The sequence below is a fragment of the Struthio camelus genome, chromosome 15 (assembly GCF_040807025.1).
Source record: "Struthio camelus isolate bStrCam1 chromosome 15, bStrCam1.hap1, whole genome shotgun sequence".
Taxonomy (NCBI): domain Eukaryota; kingdom Metazoa; phylum Chordata; class Aves; order Struthioniformes; family Struthionidae; genus Struthio; species Struthio camelus.
In genome coordinates this window covers 17,791,790-17,814,355 of record NC_090956.1, presented here as the reverse complement: position 1 = coordinate 17,814,355, position 22,566 = coordinate 17,791,790, and the positions used below count along the sequence as shown (strand labels likewise).

The 22,566-nt window shown below is 62.5% G+C and overlaps 2 protein-coding genes across 4 annotated transcripts; both read left to right on the top strand.

The window, feature by feature from the left end:
* Positions 1 to 3,726: 3,726 nt before the first annotated feature.
* Positions 3,727 to 8,521, top strand: NME4 (NME/NM23 nucleoside diphosphate kinase 4). 2 transcript variants are annotated; one of them, XM_068907880.1, is made up of 5 exons: positions 3,727 to 3,861; positions 7,628 to 7,758; positions 7,902 to 8,003; positions 8,155 to 8,267; positions 8,356 to 8,521. In XM_068907880.1, the coding sequence occupies exons 1-5, from the start codon at positions 3,825 to 3,827 to the stop codon at positions 8,474 to 8,476; spliced, it is 504 nt and encodes a 167-aa protein (XP_068763981.1). In that variant the 5' UTR covers positions 3,727 to 3,824; the 3' UTR covers positions 8,477 to 8,521. The 2 variants fall into 2 exon arrangements, with proteins under 2 accessions (XP_068763981.1, XP_068763980.1); XM_068907879.1 differs by lacking the exon at positions 3,727 to 3,861 and adding an exon at positions 4,906 to 5,063.
* Positions 8,522 to 9,234: 713 nt separating this feature from the next.
* DECR2 (2,4-dienoyl-CoA reductase 2) lies at positions 9,235 to 18,004 on the top strand. Of its 2 annotated transcripts, none has more exons than XM_068909059.1 (9): positions 9,235 to 9,443; positions 9,702 to 9,770; positions 10,327 to 10,378; positions 12,224 to 12,359; positions 13,058 to 13,182; positions 13,834 to 13,927; positions 14,227 to 14,331; positions 14,946 to 15,134; positions 16,729 to 18,004. In XM_068909059.1, exons 1-9 carry the CDS (start codon positions 9,346 to 9,348, stop codon positions 16,761 to 16,763), a joined length of 903 nt encoding a protein of 300 aa, XP_068765160.1. In that variant the 5' UTR covers positions 9,235 to 9,345; the 3' UTR covers positions 16,764 to 18,004. The 2 variants fall into 2 exon arrangements, with proteins under 2 accessions (XP_068765160.1, XP_068765161.1); XM_068909060.1 differs by having other exon boundaries at positions 14,946 to 15,163.
* The last annotated feature ends 4,562 nt before the right edge of the window (positions 18,005 to 22,566 follow it).

The following is a 22,566-nucleotide window of genomic DNA, read 5'->3' as shown; positions in this document are numbered from 1 at the left end:
GGGACCAATTTGATGTTTATGGGTTTCATTCCCTGCAGTGAGCTACTCGACTTGGAAGGCATGCCTATGCCTGAACCGAAGAGTCCAGCCTACCACGGACATGCTTCACCAGGTATGGTCCATACGACTGAGCTGCATGAACTACTGTTGTCTGTGGAGGCTTGTCAGCTGTGTGACCACCAGCTTGGGATGGGGTAATGATCTAGCACGGAGAGAGACCTTCTTGACCACCACCAGAGTGCACAGCTGTGACCTGCTCAGAGAGGACTGAAGGCATGCGCATGAGGAGCACGTGGTCCAGGGCAGCCCGCTCTAGCAAAGCTATTGCGGGGGTGCAATTGATGCCCTGATCAGTAACCCATGCTGCAGCGCAACCCACCAAGGCAGCCCCGCTGAGCTGCAGCGAGGGATGGTGGTGGTGGCTACCTGCCACCTTCTCAGCCAAGCACTGTGTGACTTCCTTCAGAAAAGTGCTAACAGGAAGCTGGTTAAGACCCGCTGACTCTTGACCTTGACACAACAGTGAGACCAGCGCCAGGCCTTCCCTGCAGCAGGTACTGTAGCTGGCGCTGCCTGGTCCTTGCTGCTTGCACTGCCAGCTGCCTGTGTCCCGGAGGCTCGTGTGAGCACTGGGACCCGGTGATGCTCAAGTCTGAGGGCCCCAGTCTTGCTCGAATGTTAGAGCTCTTGTGCATCCTATAGCTGCTAGGGGAAGTCCTCTTGTGAAGAAATCGCTAAGTACTGGTGTGGAGAGGCACCAAGGGCACCCCTAGAGAAGGTGCACAGACTATCTGACTGGCCTGCTGGGGCTGCAGGTCTGCTGTTGGCCTGCCTCAGCCTTCCCAGCGTGCAGAAGTCTCTTTCAAGAGCAAAAAAGGTCGTTTATATCCCAGCCTGACAGGAGCTGGTCTTGTCCTGGCTCTAGGACAGCAGCTACCCCAGGTTGTTTCTGCAGTCCAAGCAGGTCACCTCTGCAAGATGGTAGTATGGGCTCTGGGGTTGGGGCAGGAAAGGACTCTACCCTGAAGGACAGCCATGGCTTGAGACAGATGCTTGATTTTTCTTTTAAAAAAAAAAAAAAAAAAAAGAAAAGGGGCACAGCTCTGCTCTGAGCATGGCTCCCTGGGCTGGGGGTGGTTGTCTCTTGCAAAATGTCAATTTGCTAACACGAGGTGAAAGTACATGTTTTTTCTCCCCTTGCTGACCAAGGCCAGCGCTTTGGAAGGCAGCCAAGCCTGGCCCTTGCAACCTGCACACCCTTACGCTAAAAGCTCAAAAGTGTTGTGACCCTTGCTGTGTAGAGAAAGTCACTTCTCCTTTGCTAGTCATTGCTGTCAGCGCATGGTCTAACTTCCACACATGTCCCTTTGCACAGACAAAAACGCTCCCAGACTTTGTCCTAGAAAAATCAGCCTTTAGTGAGAGGGGGAGCCTCAACTGTGCTCATCGAGTCAGTAGAGGAGGCAATAAGAGGTCAGTCCAGTGCCAACCTGGCTCCGTTACAGCTGTCACTGACTCAAGGCGCTGTAGATCCCAGGCCATCTCGCAGCTTGCTAGGCACTGCTTCAGGGCTCAGCAGAGCTTTTTACCTAATCCCCTGTCTCCCTCCTGCTGCACCGAGACCTACAAGTGATGGGGAAACATGCTCAGGCAGATGAGCTGGAAGAAGCTGAAGAACTGAGACTGAAGATGAACCCTCCAGCTTGCTCATAATAGGCCTTTTCTCATGGAATAAAAACTGCAACTTCCCTTCTCAGCTCTTACGTTTAGTTGGAAGGGGTCTGAGCCAGCTGCTGGGGAGCAGAGGGGCCCTGCCTGGAGCCCTGGCCCTGGCCCTGGCCCTGCTCCGTTACCAGCTTCCCGGCTCAGCGGGGAGGTGGAGGAGTAACGGCAGCAGAGCCAAGCTCCCTCTGCATCCTGGCGAAGGAGGAAGCTGCAGCAAGGCTTTGGGAAAAGGCGTCGCGTCCCTCGCTCAGGGGAAGTGCGTTTTGGAGGAATGGAGAAGTCAATGTTTCCAAATAGGAATTTCCCCACGGCTCAGGGCTGTTGCTGGCTCCTGGCGTGGCATCTGGATGGGCAAATCCCACCAAGTCGTGTGTCTCATGGCTTCCTTTAGGAGAAGACCGCTTTCCTGGCGCACGGCTGTTGTGGGACCGAGACAGCGCTGCGCGGGTGGTTTGGTGGGGACGGGGGTGGATTTGCTGAACGGGGGACGCTTTCTGGGGCAGCGCGGGAGGCAGGCGCCCCTGCCGCGAGCACCAGCGCCGCCCGGGAGCACCCGCACGCCGGGCTGCGTGGGTCAGAGGGGCCGGTCCCTGCGGGTAAAGTCCACGTCTGGTATCTGGTGGGGGCGCAGGGCTGGCTGCAGCGCTGCCGCCCGTGGCCTGAGCAGCGCGGTTCACGCTGGACAAATATTGAAGGGCACCTGATAAGAGCCCTGGTCTATGTTTCCAGCTGCTTTCATCTTCTTTAAAGAGATCCCTTCCCCTGCAGCATCGTCCTTCGGCCCCGGCCCCTGGCGCCTGGGCGCAGCGCGGGAGAGCGGCCTCCTCATCTCCCCTTCGGACAGGAGCCATCAGCTTCGGGCCAGCGAAGAGCGTCCTGACTCGTGCGGCGTGTGGCTCCCCGCGGGCAGAGCCAAGCGGGGTGTTTGGGCGAAGGTGCCGAGCGGAGGCTGGTGCTGGCGCCCGCCCCGGCCCCGGCCGCGTCTCGCTCGCTCTGCGCGTGCTTCCCGCCAGGCAAAACCTGGCGGCGGTGGCACGAGGCCCCGGCAGCAGTGCAACGAGCTGAGCGGGCTCTGCGGGGCCCCCTCTCGCCTCGGTGGAAAGGAAACGCGGAGAGGAGATGGAGGTCAAGGAGCGAAGGTGGCTCGAGTGCCGCCGGCCTCCCCGCGGGAGGGAGCGGAGCCCCGCTCGAGTGCGAGCCCGCGCTCGGCCCCGTGCCGGGGCAGCGAGCGGCTCCCCTGGCCAGGAGCCCCCGGCCTCCCCAGGCGTGCTGGGTTTCCGACGCGGCCGACCCGTTGTTCGGAGAGTACCTCGCGCGCCCCGGGATCGGGCTCTCGCCCCTCCGAGAAACGGGCTCAAAGCGACTCTGCTTGTCCGTGAACCTGCAGAGGTTGTAACTGCAATGTCTGCAGCCAGCGGCCGCCCAAGAAGCACCTTGGCGGTTTGGGGTTCAGGGAAGTTTAGTAAAGCTCGAGTTCCCAGAAGCTGATCTGGAGAGAGGCGATCTTTAAAAAGCCACCGCAGGCGTGAGCTGTGTCCCGTCACAGCTGGGTGCAGGGGTGCCGTCGCCCCTCAGGAGCGGGGCGGGCAGGCTGCGCGCCAGCCCTGGAGCTGTTTCCGCTTTTGCACTGATTTAGGGAAAAGTCCAACCTGAACTGGAGCAATATCCAGCGCAAGGAGGAGCCTTGCCGCGCGCCCGGGGGCTCCTCTCCCTGCTGCCGTTTCCCGCGTGGTGCTCTGGCAGCAGCGGGGCTCCCGGCTGGGCGCCTGCCGCTCTCCCTGCCCGGGGTGGGCGTCTGGCTGGGGCGCGGGCTGCCAAAGGCAGCGGTGGAGCGGGGCAGGGGTGCCCTGGCCCGGCGGGGCTGGCGTAGCGGCTGTGGGCGAGCCGAGGCAAAACGTGAAATATATCCCTTTGCTGATGCCCTGGGATGAGACTCGGTCCTGGTGCTCTGGGTAGCTGGGCCTTGCCTAGGGCCTGTCACCCGCTGTCCCCGGGCACTGTGCACCCACTGCTCCTGGAGGGAGCACTGCTGGGACCAGGGCCCTGCCCCTCCGAGGGGACAGGGTCACCTGTGCCAGGGTCTGCCCGGGGACAGTGTCATGCCTGTCTGGAGCAGCTTGTGGCAAGGAAGCTCAGGTGAGCAATGTGCGGGCAGGGAGCAAGGCATGGGGTGTTCCCTGCAGGGGGACACTCCGGGCCGGGATGCTGCATGCCAGGGAGATGCTCTGTACCAGGGATGCTCCGTGCTGGGATGCTCTGGGCCAGGGGGATGGCCAGGCTGGGGATGCTCCGTGCTGGGATGCTCCGGGCCAGGGGGATGCCTGTGCTGGGGATGCTCTGTGCTGGGATGCTCCGGGCCAGGGGGATGCCCGGTCTGGGGATGCTCCGTGCTGGGATGCTCCGGGCCAGGGGGATGGCCAGGCTGGCGATGCTCCGTGCTGGGATGCTCCAGGCCAGGGGGATGCCCGGGCTGGCGATGCTCCGTGCTGGGATGCTCCGGGCCAGGGGGATGCCCGAGCTGGGGATGCTCCGTGCTGGGATGCTCCGGGCCAGGGGGATGCCCGGGCTGGCGATGCTCCGTGCTGGGATGCTCTGGGCCAGGGGGATGGCCAGGCTGGCGATGCTCCGTGCTGGGATGCTCCGGGCCAGGGGGATGCCCGAGCTGGGGATGCTCCGTGCTGGGATGCTCCGGGCCAGGGGGATGCCCGGGCTGGGGATGCTCCGCGCTGGGATGCTCTGGGCCAGGGGGATGCCCGAGCTGGGGATGCTCCGTGCTGGGATGCTCCGGGCTAGGGGGATGCCCGGGCTGGCGATGCTCCGTGCTGGGATGCTCCGGGCTAGGGGGATGCCCGGGCTGGGGATGCTCCGCGCTGGGATGCTCCGGGCCAGGGGGATGCCTGGGCTGGGGATGCTCCGGGCTGGGATGCTCCGGGCCAGGGGGATGCCCGGGCTGGCGATGCTCCGTGCTGGGATGCTCCGGGCCAGGGGGATGCCCGGGCTGGCGATGCTCCGCGCTGGGATGCTCCGGGCCAGGGGGATGCCCGGGCTGGCGATGCTCCGGGCTGGGATGCTCCGGGCCGGGATGCTGGGTGCGGGCAGCGAGCCGCAGCGGCCGCCCCGGCGCTGGTGGCTGCTTTAAGGGGAGGGACAGAAACGCGACCCAGCCCCGGGCCCGGCGGGGCCATAAAGCCGCCGCCGGGGAGGCAGAGCCCCGCTGCGGCCAGGTCCGACCGCCGGCCCCGCCATGGGCTCCCTGGGGCGCTGCCTGGCCCGGAGCCTGCTGCGGGGGCAGCCGGGCCCGCGCCGCCCCCCCGGGCCGCCCCGCCGCCACTGCTCCGGTGAGACCCGGCCCCGGCGCTGCCCGCTGGCCCCATCCCTCCGCTGCCCCCATCCTGCCCCACCGGTGTCTGCTGGCCCCGTCCTCCCCGCGAGCGCTGCCCCCTGTCCCTGTCCCTGTCCCCCCCGGGCGGCTCCCACATCGCACCCACTGCCCCGAGCGGTGCTGGCTGTCCCCTGTCCTGCCCCGAGTGGTCCTCACTGTCCCCTGTCCTGCCCCGAGCGGTGCTGGCTGTCCCCTGTCCTGCCCCGAGTGGTCCTCACTGTCCCCTGTCCTGCCCCGAGCGGTCCTCGCTGTCCTGGGCACCCAGTGACCCCCCACCAGCCCTCCACAGCCCTGGGCTGGGGGCACCGTGCGGGCAGGGTGAGCGGCTCACAGGGTGCTTCGTGGGGGGACGGTGCCCGGGGTCTCCTGCGTCCCCCATGCGCCACGATGGGCCGAGAGCCTGGGCCTGGGGGCTTCCCTTGCAGCACCGTGCTGGTCCGAAGGGGCTCGGTGCTCCCGCGGCCGGACGGGGCTGCCCCTGCTGCGCCCCGGGAGGTGGACGGGGTGGGAACGCGTCTGTCGAAGCTGGGCCAGCAACAGACGGAGAAGCGCTGGGTGAAGCAGGCGGTCAAGGCTGGTGCTTGGGGCACCACCGTGTCCCCGTGCTGTGACCCGGCTGTGCTCCCCGGAGCCCCCACCCTGGGGGCACCCGGCGGGAGCTCGCAGGCCGCGCTGCTGTCGGCCCCCACGCTCCTCACCCCACTGCGGGAGGCGATTCCCGGGGCTGGGACGCAGCAGGGCAGCGTCGGCCCGAGGCGGTCCTGCCTCTCCGTAGGCAGGAGCTCTTCTCCCTGCTCTGCCCCTTCCAGCGCCCAGATTTGGGGTCGGACACCCGGCGTTGCAACCGCAGGGTGGGAATCACACCAGAAACGCGAGACTAACAGTAAAACGCTCTTGCTTAAAATAATCTCTCTCTCGCTTTCTCTCTTGCTCTGTCCCCTGGTGCCCCGCTGATGGACGGGGCAGTCCCCGCACGCGCTGTCTCTGGGGAGCTTCTGCCTCCCTCACTCGGCTGCTGCCCGGCTTCGGTCCCCTCCTGCCAGCTCTGCTCTCCTGCATCTCGCTGCGGGTTACGCGGGTGGGGGCCGAGGGCCTGGAGCCGAGGGTGCTGGAGATGCTGGACCCTGCCGTCCCGCAGGGCCAAGGTTACAGAGGTGCTGGATCTGGCTGTCCTGTGGGGCTGGGGGTGCTGGAGATGCCGGACCCTGCTGTCCCTTGGGGCTGGGGGTGATGGAGATGCTGGACCCTGCCGCCCCCAGGGTGGAGAGCAGGTTCTCGCCATGGGGGCTCAGGGCTGCCTTGGGGCCTGGAGCACCACCAAGGCAGGAGAAACCTGCTGGACGGCAGTTTGTGGGTTTGGTTTTCCACCAACAAAGCACTGAGATTTGGGAGCCACTTGGTGCCGTGGCTGCTCCCAGGACTCGGGCTCCCTTCAGGCAGGTGGGAGCTGTTCATGGAGCCCGGCATCTCCCCAAGCCCCTGACCCCGGACAGGAGGGACGGCAAATGGGGGTGGACAGGACTCTCCCCCCGCTGGGAACGCGGCTTGCTGAAACTGGTGCGTTCTTGTCCCACTTTGGGTCCGAAGGGGCTGTTTCCTGCTGCGGACACGTCCCTCCAGCGTTCCCGAACGCTCGCCGCTCCCTTGTATCGCCCTCCGGCAGCGTGTCCCTCGGGCCTGGCTGGATCTGCGGCGCAGAGTCCACGCCGCTAGCGCAGCCCAGGGCCGCGCGCCCCTGCCCCGGATGCTGGCGGGGGCCCAGCTTTGATGCTCGTGGGCCGGCCGGCCCCGACGTCCCCGGGGAGCCTGCGACGTCCTGCTGGGCCCCGCGCGTGTCCCCCCCAGCGGCGGCTGCGGAGGCTGCACGAGCCAAACTGTCCCCGTCCCCCCGGCGAGGCCCGTCGCAGGCGAAGCAGCCCGGCGCCCGTCCGCCGCAGCGGGCCTGGCCGGGGAGGGGGCCGCTCGTCCCCACGCAAGGGCTCAGGCTTGGCGCTGCGACTCTCCGGGTGTCCTTGGCCCCGGCGCCTGCGGCGGGGGCTGAGCCGGGACACGCCAGCGGCTCTGCGGCGCGCGGTCCGGCTAGCGACACAGCGCCGGTGTCGCCGCGGGCCGGAGGGTTTGCAGGGCAGGGCAAGAGGGGCAGGGGAGGCCTCCCGCCGCCGCAGCGGGCCGGGGGCCTCCCGCACCCTGGGAGGACGGCTGACCCCCGGCGCCTTGGCTCTCAGCGCCCAGCACGGAGGACCCCTGGGGACCCCCGGCGCTGGCACAGCCCCGCAAGCCCCTCCAGCCTGCAGAGTCACCCGAGCACCCCAGGATCCTGCGGAGGGCCAGCCGGGGCCGGCCGTGCCCACGAGGGGCACCGTCCCCCTCCAGCTTTGCTGCCACCCAGCAATAACCCCCGGTGCCCTCGCCACCCGCGCCGGGTCTCCGCTTCCCAGCGCGGGAGGGGGCAACGCACGGCCCCCTCGCCGTGCCCCCGGGCCGGCCGTGACCCGCCGTGTGCCCCCGTCCCCGCCGCAGGCACCCCCGAGCTGCAGGAGAAGACGCTGGTGATCGTGAAGCCCGACGCCGTGCAGCGGCGGCTGGTTGGGGACGTCATCCAGCGCTTCGAGAGGCGCGGGTTCAAGCTGGTGGGCATGAAGCTGCTCCAGGTACCCGCCGGCCTGCGGCCGCCTCTCGCTTGCTCTCCCTGCCGCCCCCGGGGTCTCCTGTCGCCCCAAGGCCTGGGGCGAGGAGGAGGGCGCTGGCGGGAGGCGGGTGCCCCGACTCACCCTCACCCGTCCCTTGCCGCCAGGCCGACCGGGACATCCTGGACAAGCACTACCACCAGCTGCGGCAGAAGCCCTTCTACCCGGCGCTGCTCGCCTACATGAGCTCGGGCCCGCTGGTGGCCATGGTGAGGCATGCGCGGGCGGTGGAGCCCCCCGGGCCGTCGGTCCTCCTACCGCCGAACGCCTCCGGGCGCCCCTGAGCCGCCTTGGGCTCCGCGCTGGGGCCGGCCGGCTTTTTTGGGGTGGGGGGAGCCTCACGCGGCCGGTGACCCGCAGGTCTGGGAAGGCTACAACGTGGTCAGGTCCACCCGCGCCATGGTGGGGGACACCAACTCGGCCGAAGCCAAGCCGGGCACGATCCGGGGTGACTTCAGCATGCACGTGAGCAGGTAGGGGAGGGTGAGTGGGGCGACGGGGGCCGGCGGCGGTGGGGGTCGCCCGCCCCCCCGGCCCACCGCCGCCGCCGTCGCCGCGCAGGAACGTGGTGCACGCCAGCGACTCGGTGGAGACGGCCCACAGGGAGATCGGCTTCTGGTTTCACCGCCACGAGCTGGTGGCCTGGGAGTGCGGCGACCGGGAGTACACCTACGGGCCATAGCGCGGCCCCCGCTGCCCCCACCCCATTAAACTGGCCTCCACCGGGCCCGAGTGCCGTCTCCGTGCCTCCGTCCCCAGGCAGGGGCAGGGTCTGCGCGGCGGAGTGGGGACGGGGCTGCCCGGAGGGGCTGCTGCGATGGCGCTGGGGGGCACTGGGGACACTGGGAAGACACAGAGGCCGCTGGGATGATGCTGGGGGTACTGGGACACTAGGATAGCCCTGGGGACACTGGGGGCACTGGTAAGACACAGAGGCCACTGGGATGATGCTGGGGCTACTGGGGGCACTGGTAAGACACAGAGGCCACTGGGATGATGCTGGGGGGCACCGGGGACATTGGGAAGACACAGAGGACACTGGGATGGCCCTGGGGACACTGGTAAGACATAGAGGACACTGGGATGATGCTAGGGGCACTAGGATGACGCTGGGATGGCGCTGGGGGGCACTGGGGACACTGGTAAGACACGGAGGCCACTGGGATGATGCTGGGGGTACTGGGACACTGGGATGGCCCTGGGGACACTGGGATGACGCTGGGGGGCACTGTGGGACGCGGCCGTCGCCCCTGCGCGGTTGCCAGGCAACGCCGCCCCACGCCGGCGCATGCGCCGCGGCGCCCCTGCGCGCCGGAGAGACAAGAGGGCGGGTGGGGGGGGACTACAGCTCCCGGCATGCCCTGCGGCGGGGGGACTGCAGCTACGGAGTGTGCTGTGGCGGCGGGAGGGGGGACTACAGCTCCCGGCATGCCCTGCGGTGGGCGGCGGCCTGCGTGTCCGGGCAGGCCGTAGGGGCGGGGCCTCCCGGCGTGCTGTGCGCGGGCAGCGAGGGTGGCGGGCCGTGCGGGTGGCCGGCAGAGCCGCGCCGCCATGTCGCAGGCCGGTGCCGCCTGCCAGCCGCCGCCGGACGTCGACACGGACGACTGCCTCGGCGAGTACCGCCACCTCTTCAGCCCCGACATCCTGGCGTGAGTGCCCGGCCCGGCCCGGGCGGCCGGCGTGCGCGGGGCGGGGCGGGATCGGTGGGGCCGGGCCCACCGCGGCCCGCGCTTCGGGCAGCCTCGGCCCCGTGGGGTCAAGTGCCGGTGCCCGGGGGCTGCTCTCCTCCCGAAAGCAGCGGGGTCCTGCGCCTCCTCCGTGGCTGGGGGGGCTGAGGCGGGTGGCGGGGTGCTCTGCCTGCGGCTCGGCTCGGCTCTGAGCGGCTCTTCTTTCCCCCCGCCCCACAGCGGCAAGGTGGCGTTCATCACCGGCGGCGGCTCCGGCATCGGGTTCCGCATCGCGGAGATTTTCATGAGGTACGGATGGGCCCGGCGCCGGAGAGCCCCACAGGGAAACCCTGCTCTGTGCGCCGTGCGTGGTGGCGATGCACGGGGAGATGTCCTGCTCTGCCTCTTCAGCTGCCTGCAGCATAACTGGCCTAAGTGCAGGATGATGAAGGCAATAAAGGCCTCCCTGCCCTTGGAAAGGCTGTTGGTAGCAAGGTCTCCTCCCTTCCAGAGTAGGTGGTGACAAGGGGGACCTGCAGTGGGGTGGAAAACTGGAGGCAACAGGATCGTTTTGAGGGGTATGAGCAGGAGACATTGGCAGCCTAGTCTGCCCCAGGCTCATGTAGGTGGAGGTGGGATGGGCGGTGGGGACAGGCCTCAGGCATTCCTCCTCTGTCTCAGGGCTGGGGGAGGGCTCCGGTGCCTTGTTAATCTCCCTCTTTTTGAGTCCTGGGCTTTGCACAGTCATATCTGGCCTGGAGGAGTGATGTTCATTCCAGTGGCATTGCTGCAGTTCCCATGACTTGTAGACTGACTATAAGGAGCCGGCCATACGTAGTCACTCTCACTTGGCCCTTCTTTGTAGACACGGCTGTCAGACCGTCATTGCAAGCCGAAGTCTGCAGCGAGTGTTGGAGGTAAGCCCATGGGCTCCAGTGGGACCAGCAGGCAGTATGGAGATCTGTGAACTGCTGGAAATCTTCCTGCTCCCTGCTAGGGATGGAGATGAGAGCCTTGGGAGTCATGTCATGTGAAATGGTTTCCTGGGACTGTCCTGTCTTCTCCCTAGCTCTGAACAGCTCAGCACCGGTAGGGAAGTGCATGAGGTGGCAGGGATGGGAGTGGAGTTAATGCAGGATTTCACCTAGGACACCTCACTACAGAGCTCAGTTAAGCACTGAATTGCTACCCCTGCCTACCCCTCTACCGCCAGCCTTGGGAATCTCCGTTACTTGTGGCCTGCCAGAACAGAACAGGCCTCTGAAAGCCTCATTCATCAGGTCTGTTGCTCTGCCAGAACATTTCTATCCGTAGTTATTCAGAGGAGCCTGAGCCTGGTATTGCATTGCCTTTTGGTTGATGAGGAAAATGACACTGAGAGGCCAACTCTGAAGATTTGTCAGTAGGGAAATGGCAGTCTCAGGTTGAACTTGACTCTCAGCCTAGATTAGGGGCAAATCCTCCTGGGCCTAGGGTTACATGGGTTAAGAGGAGTATCTTGATCCTCAAAACCTGTTATTTTTGTGTTTTGAGGAGTGGAAGATGCAGGCCTAGAAAGCAGAGACTGAAAAAGCTGTATTAGACTGCAGCTGCCCTGTGTGCAGCTGGGTGGAACAAACACCCACCGCTATGTGTCTGATCCTGGACTGATGTTTGGCTGATCGGTTTCTGTTCCTCACCGCTGGCTTGTACTTTGGTCTCAGGCTGAAAGCAGCAGCGAGAGAGTTTTGCAGTAGCGTGTACAGAGTTCACTGAAATATATAAAAGATAGAAATCAGAGCTGGGGAGTGCATTGGTATGACCAGCTGCCTCCTGGAGGTGGTTAGTACTATCATTTTGCAGTCCCTCATGCGCATATCTCAGAAAGTGAGCAGCAAAACTAAGCAGCCTTCCAATCCTCAGGGATACTGGGGTCTCCTGAGTGCAGGGACTGGCTTCCTAGGCTCTTGGTGCTGAGTGTATTTGTGTGGTAACCAGAGGCTCAAAACGTCTCACAGAATGGCCAGGTGAGCGTGCGCAGGAATGCAAAGCGTCACTGGACGTTGTGCAGTTACGTGGGTTGCTGTTGGGTTTGCGTGTCCCCTATCTTTAATTTCCTGAAGCTGCCTGGGAGAGTCATGTTTCTTAACAAGCGCCTTGGAGGTGGTTTCTGGCAGAGATGTTGAGCCACAGAGCTTGCCTTGCTTTTGTCTCGCAGGCAGAGTCTACAATAACAGCTGGTTTGCATTTGCCCTTTTGCCTATTGAAATAGGTGCACGTAGAGACAGAGGCCTCGCATCTTTGCATCTAAAGGTTAACTATGTCTGGGCTCCTGCCAAAATACCGTGTTGGGGTTCAGCCTTTGTACTTGCCCTGCAAAAATCTCGCATAGGATGCGCTGTTGCAATGCTAAGCCTTTGGGTTACCTGGGCTTAGTGAGTTGTGGCCTCAGTTGCCTTGATGCTTGTTTGGGATGCAACATGCAGGAGCTTCTTCGGGCACCCCAGGGCTTTAGCTCCCATGGTGCCACCAGGATGAAGTTGGCTGTGCTTGGGCAGGTCTGTCACCTGAGGTGAGAGAGGGGGAGTGGCTGTGCTGGCTGACAAAATGGAGCTGCTTCTAGGATGGGATGTGACAAGTGTTTGTGTAGGCAACACCAGCGTCTGCTGTGCGCTAACAGAGACGCAGCTCCTGCCTGACTTGTTGCTTACCTGTTACGAGATCCAAGTCTCTCCATTGCTGAAGGAGAGAGTCCCAGAAAGAGTCTCTCCTCTCTTTTCCAGGCCTCGAAAAAGCTGGTGGCAGCCACAGGCCAGCGATGCCTACCTCTGTCCCTAGATGTCAGGCAGCCCCAAACCATTGTGGCAGCAGTGGATGAGGCAATGAAAGAGTTTGAGCGGATTGACATCCTTGTAAATGGTGAGTTGCTGGAGTGGGGATGGGAAGATTTGCCACAAACTCACTGCTGGGCAGGGCATTTCCCTGCATGTGGGCTATATTTGGCTAGTGTCGGGCTTTCGCCCCTCTGGCCTGGGAGCATCCTTGCAGCTGACAGTGTGAGCCCCTGAGATTTGCAGAGAGAATGGTCTTGGAGAAAGCAAAGACCTGCTCTAAATGCTTGTCCGTCCTTGCTTGTCTCAGTGTGGATCATCCCTGCACTCCCTGCACCAGCAGCCTGTTGCCCCTGCTCTGGCTGTGTTGCTGGGCACCCAGAGCCGCAAGCCATTTACCCCTTTATGAGGACTGTTGCCACATGCTTGACTCCTTGTGCTGTTGCCCTAGCTGAGGGCAGCTCATAAGCTGCAGGAGGGTCTCCCGAAAGTGCCCATGGCCAAGTCATATGGCTACAGCTTTAGCAAGCTGCAACGCTTCGCTCAAACCTTTACTGCAAAGCAAGGGAGTAAAGTAGCAAAGCAGCCTTCTGGAAGGAGCTGCGGAGAGCAGAGCACTCTTTTGCTAGCGTGTGGCACCTCCGCAGCTCCTCTCTATTCAGTAACCTCCAGGAGTAGGATATGTGTGCACATTCATACTTGCTCACTGTCCCTCTTGGAGAGTGCCCTGAACCTGCCTGATCCCTCTGCGGCCCTGTGCTGACTGTACCCCTGCTTGTTCTTCAGGTGCTGCAGGAAACTTTCTGTGCCCGGCCAGCGCCCTGTCCTTCAATGCCTTCAAGACAGTGATGGATATTGACACTGTTGGCACCTTCAACACCTCCAAAGTGCTCTTTGAGAAATGCTTCCGGGTAAGTGGCTCCTGAGCCACAGGACTCAGTGGAGGAGCTTCTCCACTAAGCGGGGAATTAAATTTAAACAAACTACGCCTCACTCCTGAGAAATTCGGTGAAATGTAGAGGGCAGAAGAGCTCCTTCTTCTGGGAGCACGGTGCACAGTACCCCTGCTACCCAGGGCCGTGTTGTCAGGCTCTGTGCCACCTCCTGGGAGCCAACCCTGCTTGGATCCAATCTCTTCCCTTTCTGGGATGGTAGCCCTTGCACAGCAAGTGGGAGCTGTGGATTCTGAATCTTCTGTGTCCCTAGGCTTTGACTTTTGTGGCACCTTTCTATGCCCTGCCCTGTGTTGGGCAGAGCTCCTGGAAGGGGAATGCTATGGGGGAAGAAGCTGTAAACTCCTGCTGCTTTTCCAGCTCCCCTCCTTTCCCTTGGCCCTTGCTTATTCCCTGCTTCCTCTGCCTCTCTGGAAGCTGGCTGTGGGCTGGCTCAGCTCAGCAAGGCCAGGTGGGCAGTGCTGCCCTGGTAGCGAGCAAGCAACTTGGAGGTGGCTGTGCCCATGTGTTACTCTCTCTCCTAGCGTAGTTCCCGTGTCCCACCAGACTCTTCTGTGTGATCCTTTGTGGTGTTCCCTGCCTAACGCTGTGTCTTGTTTCCTTCCTCAGGACCGTGGCGGGGTCATTGTTAACATCACAGCAACTCTGAGCTACCGAGGGCAAGCCCTTCAGGTGCATGCTGGTACTGCTAAGGCCGCTATAGGTACCTAAATGCTCCTTGCTGGGGCTCTGCAAGCTATGTAAGGCTGGTAAGGGAGCTTGATCTTCCCGAGTATTGCCATGGGAACAGGTCCGTAGAAGTATATACGAATCAGATGGGTTACTGTGCAGTGCTACGTAAGCCTGGGATTTGGTTGAGGCCCTTCTCTTCCTCAGGCTGTTTTTTCCAGGGTCCTTTGCTCTTGGCTGGGGTCTCCCATTACTTTTTGGGCTCCCCTACAGTTGATGAAACAGTCTTGATCTCTGTTTCTCATTCCTGTTGCAATCTCTTCCCCTTCCCAGATGCCATGACCCGTCACCTTGCTGTGGAGTGGGGACCCAACAATATCCGAGTGAACAGTCTGGCACCAGGCCCTATCACAGGCACGGAGGGCTACCGACGGCTGGGTAAGGCAACCTGAGATTCCCTCTGGCTCTGCGTTGGAAATGACTTGCCGGCCTCTGTATGGGGGCCCGTAGTGGACCACCAGTGCCAGGCAGCTCATGGGGCATGTGATGCAATCTGGGCCGTTCCCACTGGGCCCAGTTGTTGTGTGTCTCAGCTGGCATGGCTTTCTGGGGGAGCAGGGAGCAGTCACCTCCTCAGTTCACAGGGCGCTGATTTTTCTGTTGAGTGGCAGCTCTTTCTGCTCTCTGCGATGCCCTGATGTAACCAGCTCCCCTGCCTGATGGTTTGGATGTCCATCAGCAGAGCACCTGTTCAGTCACAGAGGCTGGGAAAGCTCTGTGAGATCATGTTGTGAACTCACTGTTGCAGCATCCAGCACGTATCCCACTGCTGGGCTTGACATCCCCCTTTTTTTTTTTTTTTTTTGTATCCCTGTTTTCAAGACTTTCTCGGGATTGTTCCCAGGGCTGTGCCAGGATTTCATCTATGTTCCCTGCAGCTTTCAGCAGATTATCCATGCAGGCATTGTTGACAGGTTGCAGTGTCTGGCAGGCTGTGATGATGGGCAGATGGCCCCATGGCCCTAGCCAATTCTTTTTCTTCCACTGTTTAGGTGGGAAATTTGCTGAGAAGGCAAGCTACTCTGAGATGATCCCCCTCCACCGTGCAGGGAACAAGACGGAGATCGCCCACAGTGTGCTGTACCTGGCGAGCCCCCTCTCCTCCTATGTGACAGGCACCACCCTGGTTGTGGATGGTGGGAGCTGGCTGACCTCTGCCAACAACTTCCCTGCCTTGCTGGGTATTGCTTCATCCTCTGCTAAACTCTAGGTGACGTGCATTTCCCCCTCCGTGGGATTAGAGCAGGGCTCATGTCAGAAAGCCCACTGCTACACAGCGTAGGGCGTGGCTGCCATACCAACGGGTATCACATTACCTTCCTGCCCAAGTGCCTGGTCACGTTGTACCAGTACCAGGCTCTGTCCCTCCTGCAAGCTGCCAGCTATGCAGGCCATGTTTGTCACAGCAAACTTTTGGGATCCCTGGGGGGACTGGGACTGCGTCTGAACACCCACAATACACCCCTTCCTTGTGCCCGGTCCCTGCGTAAGCAAGTGGATCTTGCCCAGGTCCAGGATGGGGCCTGGGCTGAGCTGCCCCATGGGCAGCCCAGGGGTCAGCTGTGATCCCTGCAAAGGTATCCTAGGAACCCTTTGAGAGGTAGTGAGACCCCTGCCCAGTGCCGTTGTGGGCAAAGCAGCTACATCCAAGGGTTAGTGAAGGCCGTACCGCTGCCTGGACGGATGAGAGAAACCGCAGCAGCACCAGGGCTCCAGGAGGCGCTGCCTGGTGTGCCAGCAGAAGCAGGTCTGCCCATGGCAGAGGCGTGGCACATATACAGCTCTGGGGGAGAAGGGACTGGGTTGGTCCAGGAGCTGGGTGTTAGTATCTCTGGGCAAGGGCAGCCAGTCCAGATCTTGAATTGGTAGCGCTTGTTCTCAAACCTTCCTCTGCTTTTTGGAAGGTGGAGCAGGGTCACCCACCATCCTGTCACCACAGTAGGCACTGAGCAACACAGGGAGTGTCTCTGAGTTCTTGTGGACTTGCTGTATTGTGTCTGAGCAGCTTCAGCTGTCAAGCAGGAGGCTGTCTTTGCCTGCAAAGCTTATCCCATGTGGAGATACACATGCCAGCAGGGGCATGGGCAGGGTCCTGCCTCGTGGTACTTACAAGGTAGTTCCCCCTCTTAGAGCCAGCTCATGCCTCTCTAGCATGCACTGCAGAGTGAGGGCTGGTGCACAGCCCTGCTGACTGGTGGTACCTGCTGCTCTGACACCTGCTCGATGAAGGCTGAGCCAGATCCTTCATGTCCAAGCAACGGCTGGATGGTTTTGTGGTATTGGCTGTAGCAGTGGGCAAGATGGGAAGCCTGGGGGTTGACAGTCCCTAGGGATAACTTGGGAAGGGCAGGAGAACTTGCTGGGATTTTGCCTCTAAGCCTGTGCTTGGCATAGTATCTCTTGCCATTTCTTCTGGAGGATACTTGTACGGACACATCTGAGCACCTCCTTAAGCGATGTGGTGCCCTTCTGTCCCTTTACCAGCAAGACTGGGTACAGGAAATCTGACAGTTTCTGCCTCCCCTTTGCTCCTTGCTCGAATTGCTGCAGCATATATTGCGTTGCAGTCGAATTGCCTGCAGGACTTGTTTTGGCTGCATACTCCTGCGGAGGTGGGAAGGGAGCTGGCACTTGGTTACTAGGCCTTGTGTTTTTCTGGAGAGGGGGGATCCTTTCTCCGCCTCTCTCCTGCCCAGTTCTCTGGCTTGGCAGGCTCCTTGGGGCAGGGCGAGCTTGGCCAGGACTGCGCATACCGACCTCCCTGCTGTCTTGCAGATGTCTGGGCTGCAGGAGCAAACACAAATCAATGATGGACAGCCTGGGAATGACTGATGGACAGGAACGTAACCGAACGCTGCTGCTCTGGGACATCTCGAGGTCACATCACCTAGAGACGGAGCTGATAGCTACTACCTCTCTGACAAGCGACTGTTGATGGTGACGCTGCTGATCCTGCCTCTGCTGGGTGGAGGGAGCACCAAGGATGCTGGGTGGGGAGCAAGCCTATGCCAATTCTGTGCCATTGTTTTCTTCCGAGCTCACATGGCTGAGACTGCGAGGACAGCAAGGGGTGGGCAGGCTGTGATGTTTCCTGTCCAGTTTGTGTCCCCCTTCATGTTGTTCTCCTGGCTTTTCCTGAGTCTCAGGCAGTGCTCCCCCAGGCTATCCATCCCCTTCCCAGGCTCTCCCCTGGGTCAGAGACCTGCCTGAGATACCCAGCAGCATCCCCTTTTTGGGAAGGCGCGTACTTCAGGCCATTCTGGGTTGAGCAAAGCCGTGTAATTTCCCACTGTCACTGCTAGCTGCCATGTCTGTGCCTTATCCTTCTGCAGGGATGAGGCTAGCCTTAGTGCTCAGAGCATCTCTTGCTTTGTAACAGGAGCTGGCAGTTCTCTGAGGGCAGACAGGGGCCAAGCCCCTTCCTGGCCCCCGGCGGGAGCAGAAATGGCTTTGTTACCTCCTGTAATGCTAGGCCAAGAGCAGGTTCCTCGATGAGGCAGCGGTCTCTTGAGGCTGGCACAGATGCAGTTGGGATAGCCATTATCCCAGGAATAGAGATGGTGTGTGTAGGCCAAAGCCAACCACAGATGGTTCTGTACTGCTGTGCACATTGTAGCTCTCTCTCAAGAGACTGGGTGTGCAGCTTGCTGTCAGCCCTGTCTGTCTGTCACGCTATCTCATGCTGTCTCCTTTCTTAATACTTACACTACAGATGAGGGTAAATCAAGGGCACGCTGAGGGCTAGCTGAAGTTCAGACCTTTCTGAACTGGCCACTGAGCTGACAAGCTGCAGGGAGCTGCAGCAGTTCTGCATTGGGCTGCTGGACGCAAACCTGCCCCCTGTGCTGGAGCCTCGTGAGGTACACACCCATCGTGTGCTCGTGGGCTCTGCTCTGCAGCGTTCAGTGCCCTGCTGCTGACAGTTTTTAAGCTTCACTTGAATTCTCTGAAGTCTGATTTAGAAAACTGCGTTTCCTGCTTGATTATAGACTTGACGAGTTTTGCTCCTTCCTCCAGGCCATGAATAAAAAACTTCTGTTCTTGACTGTGACACTTCTCATCTGTTCACCTGCTCAAGGTTTTGATCCTGCAACATTTGTTCTGCCTTTAATTGCTGTGAGCTTGGAAAGGGTTGCTTGTTTCCCTTTTTCACTTGTGAACCTGTAGTCTCAACAGCAAGAGAGTTGAAAGACCATGTTGCATCTTAGGTCAGAGCATCCTTTTAGCCAAGGTTGCTATGCCAGCTTACTGCTGCATGAGCAAAGCAAACAGGCTGTCTGTGGGGCACCCTGGGGTGCTGACTGATACTGGCGGTCCCAATCAAGCCCTGAGGGAGGAGGAAAAACCGCTACTCCTACTAGCAGTGCTCTGTGGCACCCAAGTGCTTGGAGGCTCCTTGGCCCCAGCACCCTAGGCCAGTGCTGTGTGTGGAGCTACTGCCTCCGCAGCCCCAGCCCAGCTCTCTGGGCAGACGCTGGCAGGCAGCTGTTGGATCGGGTCCCTTGGCGGAGGTACTGAAGGACTCTGCGTGGGAGAGAGACCCCAGCCCCTTCAGAGGGGCGAGTATGTGTTTGGACCAGGATCCGGGCCTTTCCTCAGGCTGTCCCAGGAGTCACATTGGTGATGTACTGAACCAACCCACCACCTCCTGCCCCAGGCCTGTGTGCGCTGAGGAAGGGGGATGCTGTTTCTTGGGGCTGTAGGAAGCACCATGGGCTGTCTTCCTGCCAGGCCTGGGGTCCCAGGACAGCTGTGATCACAGAGTGGGTGTGTGGACCGTTCTGGCCGAGATATATCTTCCAGGAAGTCAACCGGCCTCACTGCACTGTCTCCTCATGTCCTGTCCTGCAGTTCACTGTCCTGACAATGAGAAATTGGCCTAATTCCCCCCTTGGAGTGCAGCTGGCTTCAGCCCTTGATCATAAGCTCTGGCTTTGCTCTTCCCAGGTAATTTTGGACAAGTATTTTCTCTTGGAGAAGGTACTTATGTGACGCTTTTTGGTCCTAGCCCCTCAGGTACGGTCTGTTCTCTGAGTTGCACCCCTTGTTCTCAGAGGGTGCACGTATTTAACTGTGTCTTGTTTAACCATGACCAAGCGAGCCAGGGGCTGTCTGTCCCTGTGTGTGATAACAGCAGTGGTGGCTCTTGGAGGTTTTGCTCTAGCCAGCCCCGTGGCAGCCCCTCGGTGCGTGTGCAGTGGACGCAGTGACACTGAGGGGCTTCAGTGGGAACCGCCTGGGATGTGCTAGTATGAGGCTGGGATAGCGCAGGGAGGTGCAGGCAGAGCTGTGGCCCCCTCGGTTTCCCGCAGCTTCGATGCTGTCTCTGAGCTGCAGTCAGGTGACGTACGCCGACCGCCGGCAGGACATCGGGCAGGTCCCCGCGCTGCCGTTCGCCTGCGGGGAGCGGTGCGAGGTTTCCCCGCTTCGGTGCAGCAGGGAGAGATGTGCAAGGAAAGGTGCCGGAGGAGAGGCGGCCTTGGCTGCGGCCCAGGAGCTGCTGCCAGGCCTAGGAGGTGTCACGTTGAGCCGGGCTCCCTGCCCGGCAGACGCGGGTGCTACCCCTGCGTGCAGCGCGGCCTGGGCGGGTGGCGAGGCCGGAGCCGGGCAGAGCAGCCCGCGTCGCCCGCTGCCTGGCTGAGCCCTCTGCCCCGGGGCAGCCCCAACGCGCGGGAACCTCTGCGGCGCGCGCGGCAGGTCTGGCTGGGTGAGAGCCTACTGACAGGCTCCTGAGCAGGCGCTTTCCCCCTTGCACCTTGGTATCGAGAGGCATCGCTCTGCCAGGAAGTGCGAACCAGCTGCGATCAAAGAGGATCCAAAGCGGTTAGGGGAAGAGACCTCTGTCCTCCTGAGAGCACATGGGCAGCATCTTTCCCAAATCCTGGCTTCATGCTGAGCCTCACGTTAGAAACGTCTGCTCTCCCGTGCCCGCAGAGCCAGGGTCCTGGAGCGGGTGCTCCCCATCCTGCCCTGCGAGCCGCGGAAAGCCCTGCTGCCGGCCGGGTGCTTGTGCCACGTGTCCCTGAAGTGGCTTTACGGTTGTTTTTGCTGCTTTAGGCTTTCTTGGCGGTTTCTCCCCAGGCCAGGTTTCTCGCTGTTCCTGCTGCGGGAGGCGGACGAGGCCAGGCCGTGGCGCGTGACCCATTGCGAGGAGCCGAGTCCTCCTCTATCGGCGAGAGCAGTGAGACGGGAGGAGCTGGAGACCTGGCAGTTCCCCGGAGCTTGTCAAGGGGAAGCTGCTTTTTTTTTTTTTTTTTTTTTTGCAGAGTATCAGGAAAAAGAGCCTCAGAGGAGGCAAAGCAGCTTCTCCCGCTTTCCCTGCGAGCAGCTCAGCAGCTGCTGGTGACCTTAAATAGCTGTTTCAGCCATTTGTTCCATTTTCTTTAAGGCCCAGATCTCACTTCCTGCAGTGGCCACGAGCATGTTTTTCCCTATGGACTAACTAAAGATGAGCGAGAGCCGAGGCTGAGAACAGAGCGGGGCTTATTCGAATCACCCGATGCACCTAAAATACAGCCCAGAGGTCGCAGGGAGCCGGTCCTGCCGCGTCAGGCAGCCAGCCGCGGCCGTGCAGCGAGTTGGGCAGCGCGGCAGGGCCGTTATCCCCTCGCAGGAAACCCTTTGCTTTCGCTCACGCGTCACTGTGTCGCGAACCCGGGGGATTGATTTGCAGCACAGAGGGGATCTGCCGCCTTGCAGCGGTCCCGGCATGGTTCCCTTTGCAGGCGACGCTTCGGGCAGCGAGCAGCCGCTGCCGCGAGCAGCTCCCGGCAGCAGCTTTCCCCCGGCAGGACCGCAGCCACCCCCTTCCACCGCACACAACAGCTCGGGGGAGCTAAGATGAGTTTTCAAACCTTTCCAGCAGCAGCCTGATCCTCACCTGGGTCAGACAGGTTTTTTCCTCCCTCCGGGGGAGGCTGCTTAACCCCAGCAGCTGTTTCTACCCACGGCAGGGAATTACATGACGAACGAAAGTCGTCGGTGCTACAGCTTCAGGCAGCCTGCGGAAAGCATGGTGCAAACCTCTAGCTGCACCTGCAAGGCAGAAGGGAGAGAGACCGGGAGGACCAAGATGGTTTAAAATGAAACCGAAAAGGAGATTTAGGCTAGGGAATGCGGGTGGAGCGGGGCAAGGCGGGAGAGGTGCGTGTGCCCCCTGCCAGCCTCGTGGCCCAGAGCCCTCCCTGCGCCTCCTTCCCCTGCAGCAGGACGCAGGCCAGGCGGGGGCGGCTTGGGGGCTGCAACGGCAGCGACGCGCACCTGCATCGCCACAGGTGCCCCCGGGCTGCACGAGGCTAGTGAGAGGCTGCTCCGGCTCCCAGGGTTGGGTGTTAAATGATTAGGGTGGACTGTAACTCCGACCAGTGGGGCTGCCTTACTGCAGCCAGCTGTGCCGTTAGCGCCCACGGCTCCGTGGCCTGGGGGGGTGGGCAGGAGCGCGCAGCCTGGCCGGGCAGTGTGCTGGGGACCACGCTGGTGCTGCTGTGGTGACACCAGCCAGGTTGGGAGCGCTGCCCTGGGCACCCTGCTGCTTGGCACTGGGAAACGAGGTGCAGGGAGCAGCGGCAGCACAGCTGTGCCATGCACAGCGAGCCTGGTGACACGTGCGGAGGTTGATGAGATGCACGGCGGCTGGCGCATGGTGAGGGCAGTAGGATGGACAGTGCATGGGGAGGCTGCTGCAATGCATGGGGCCTGGTGCACGGTGAGGCTGGCAGGATGCACGGGTTATGGGGAGGCTGGTGGGATGCATAGGGCCTGAAGCATAGTGAGGCTGGCGGGATGCATGGGTCATGGGGAGGGGAGGCCAGCAGGATGCACAGGGCCTGGAGGATGCATGGCTCGTGGGCAGGCTGGTGGGATGCCCGGGGCCGGTGCATGACAAGGCTGGCGGGATGCCCCGTGTGCAGCACGGCGTGCGGGTGCGCAGGGCGCAGCGCCCCGTGGGGGCGGCGCAGGGCGCGGCCGGGGGACGCGCGGCGCGGGCGGCACGTGCTCGCGCCTGGCCCTTTAACTGCGGCCGCGCGCGCGCGCGCGGGCGGCGGCGGGGGGCACGCTGGAAGGCGAGTGACGTCACCGCTCCAGCTACTGCGGCGGCTACTGGATTAAATTTCGCCGTTGGCGGCGGCCTCCCCCGCGAGCGGCCGCGCGGGCGGGCGGGGAGGTTGTTTGCCGCCGCCGCCGGCGGGAAGCGGCCGGGCGCCCCGGTGGGTCCGGCCGGTGCCGCAGGGCCGAGCGCGGCGCGGGCGGGCGCGGCGGGGCGGGGCGCGGCGGGCGGAGCCGGCGCCGCCTCGCACAAAGCCCTGCCCGGGAGCGGGCGGAGCCGGCGGCGCCGCGCCGGGCCGGGCCGGGCCGCAGCGCACCGGGAGGGCAGCGCCACCGGGGCCGCCCCGCGCCCGCCGTGTGAGGGGCCATGGCCGCGGGGGCACGGCGGCGCCGCCGCGGGGCTCGGCGCGGAGGCAGCGGCGGGGCGGGCGCCGGCGGCGGCCGCGGGCTCTGAGCGCCGCCGATGAAAATGGAGCCGCGTCCCCCGGCGGCCCTGCCCCAGCCGCCGCCGCGGGGGGAGCCGCCGGCCGGGCCGGGCCTGCCGCCCCCTGAGGCGGCCGAGCCGGG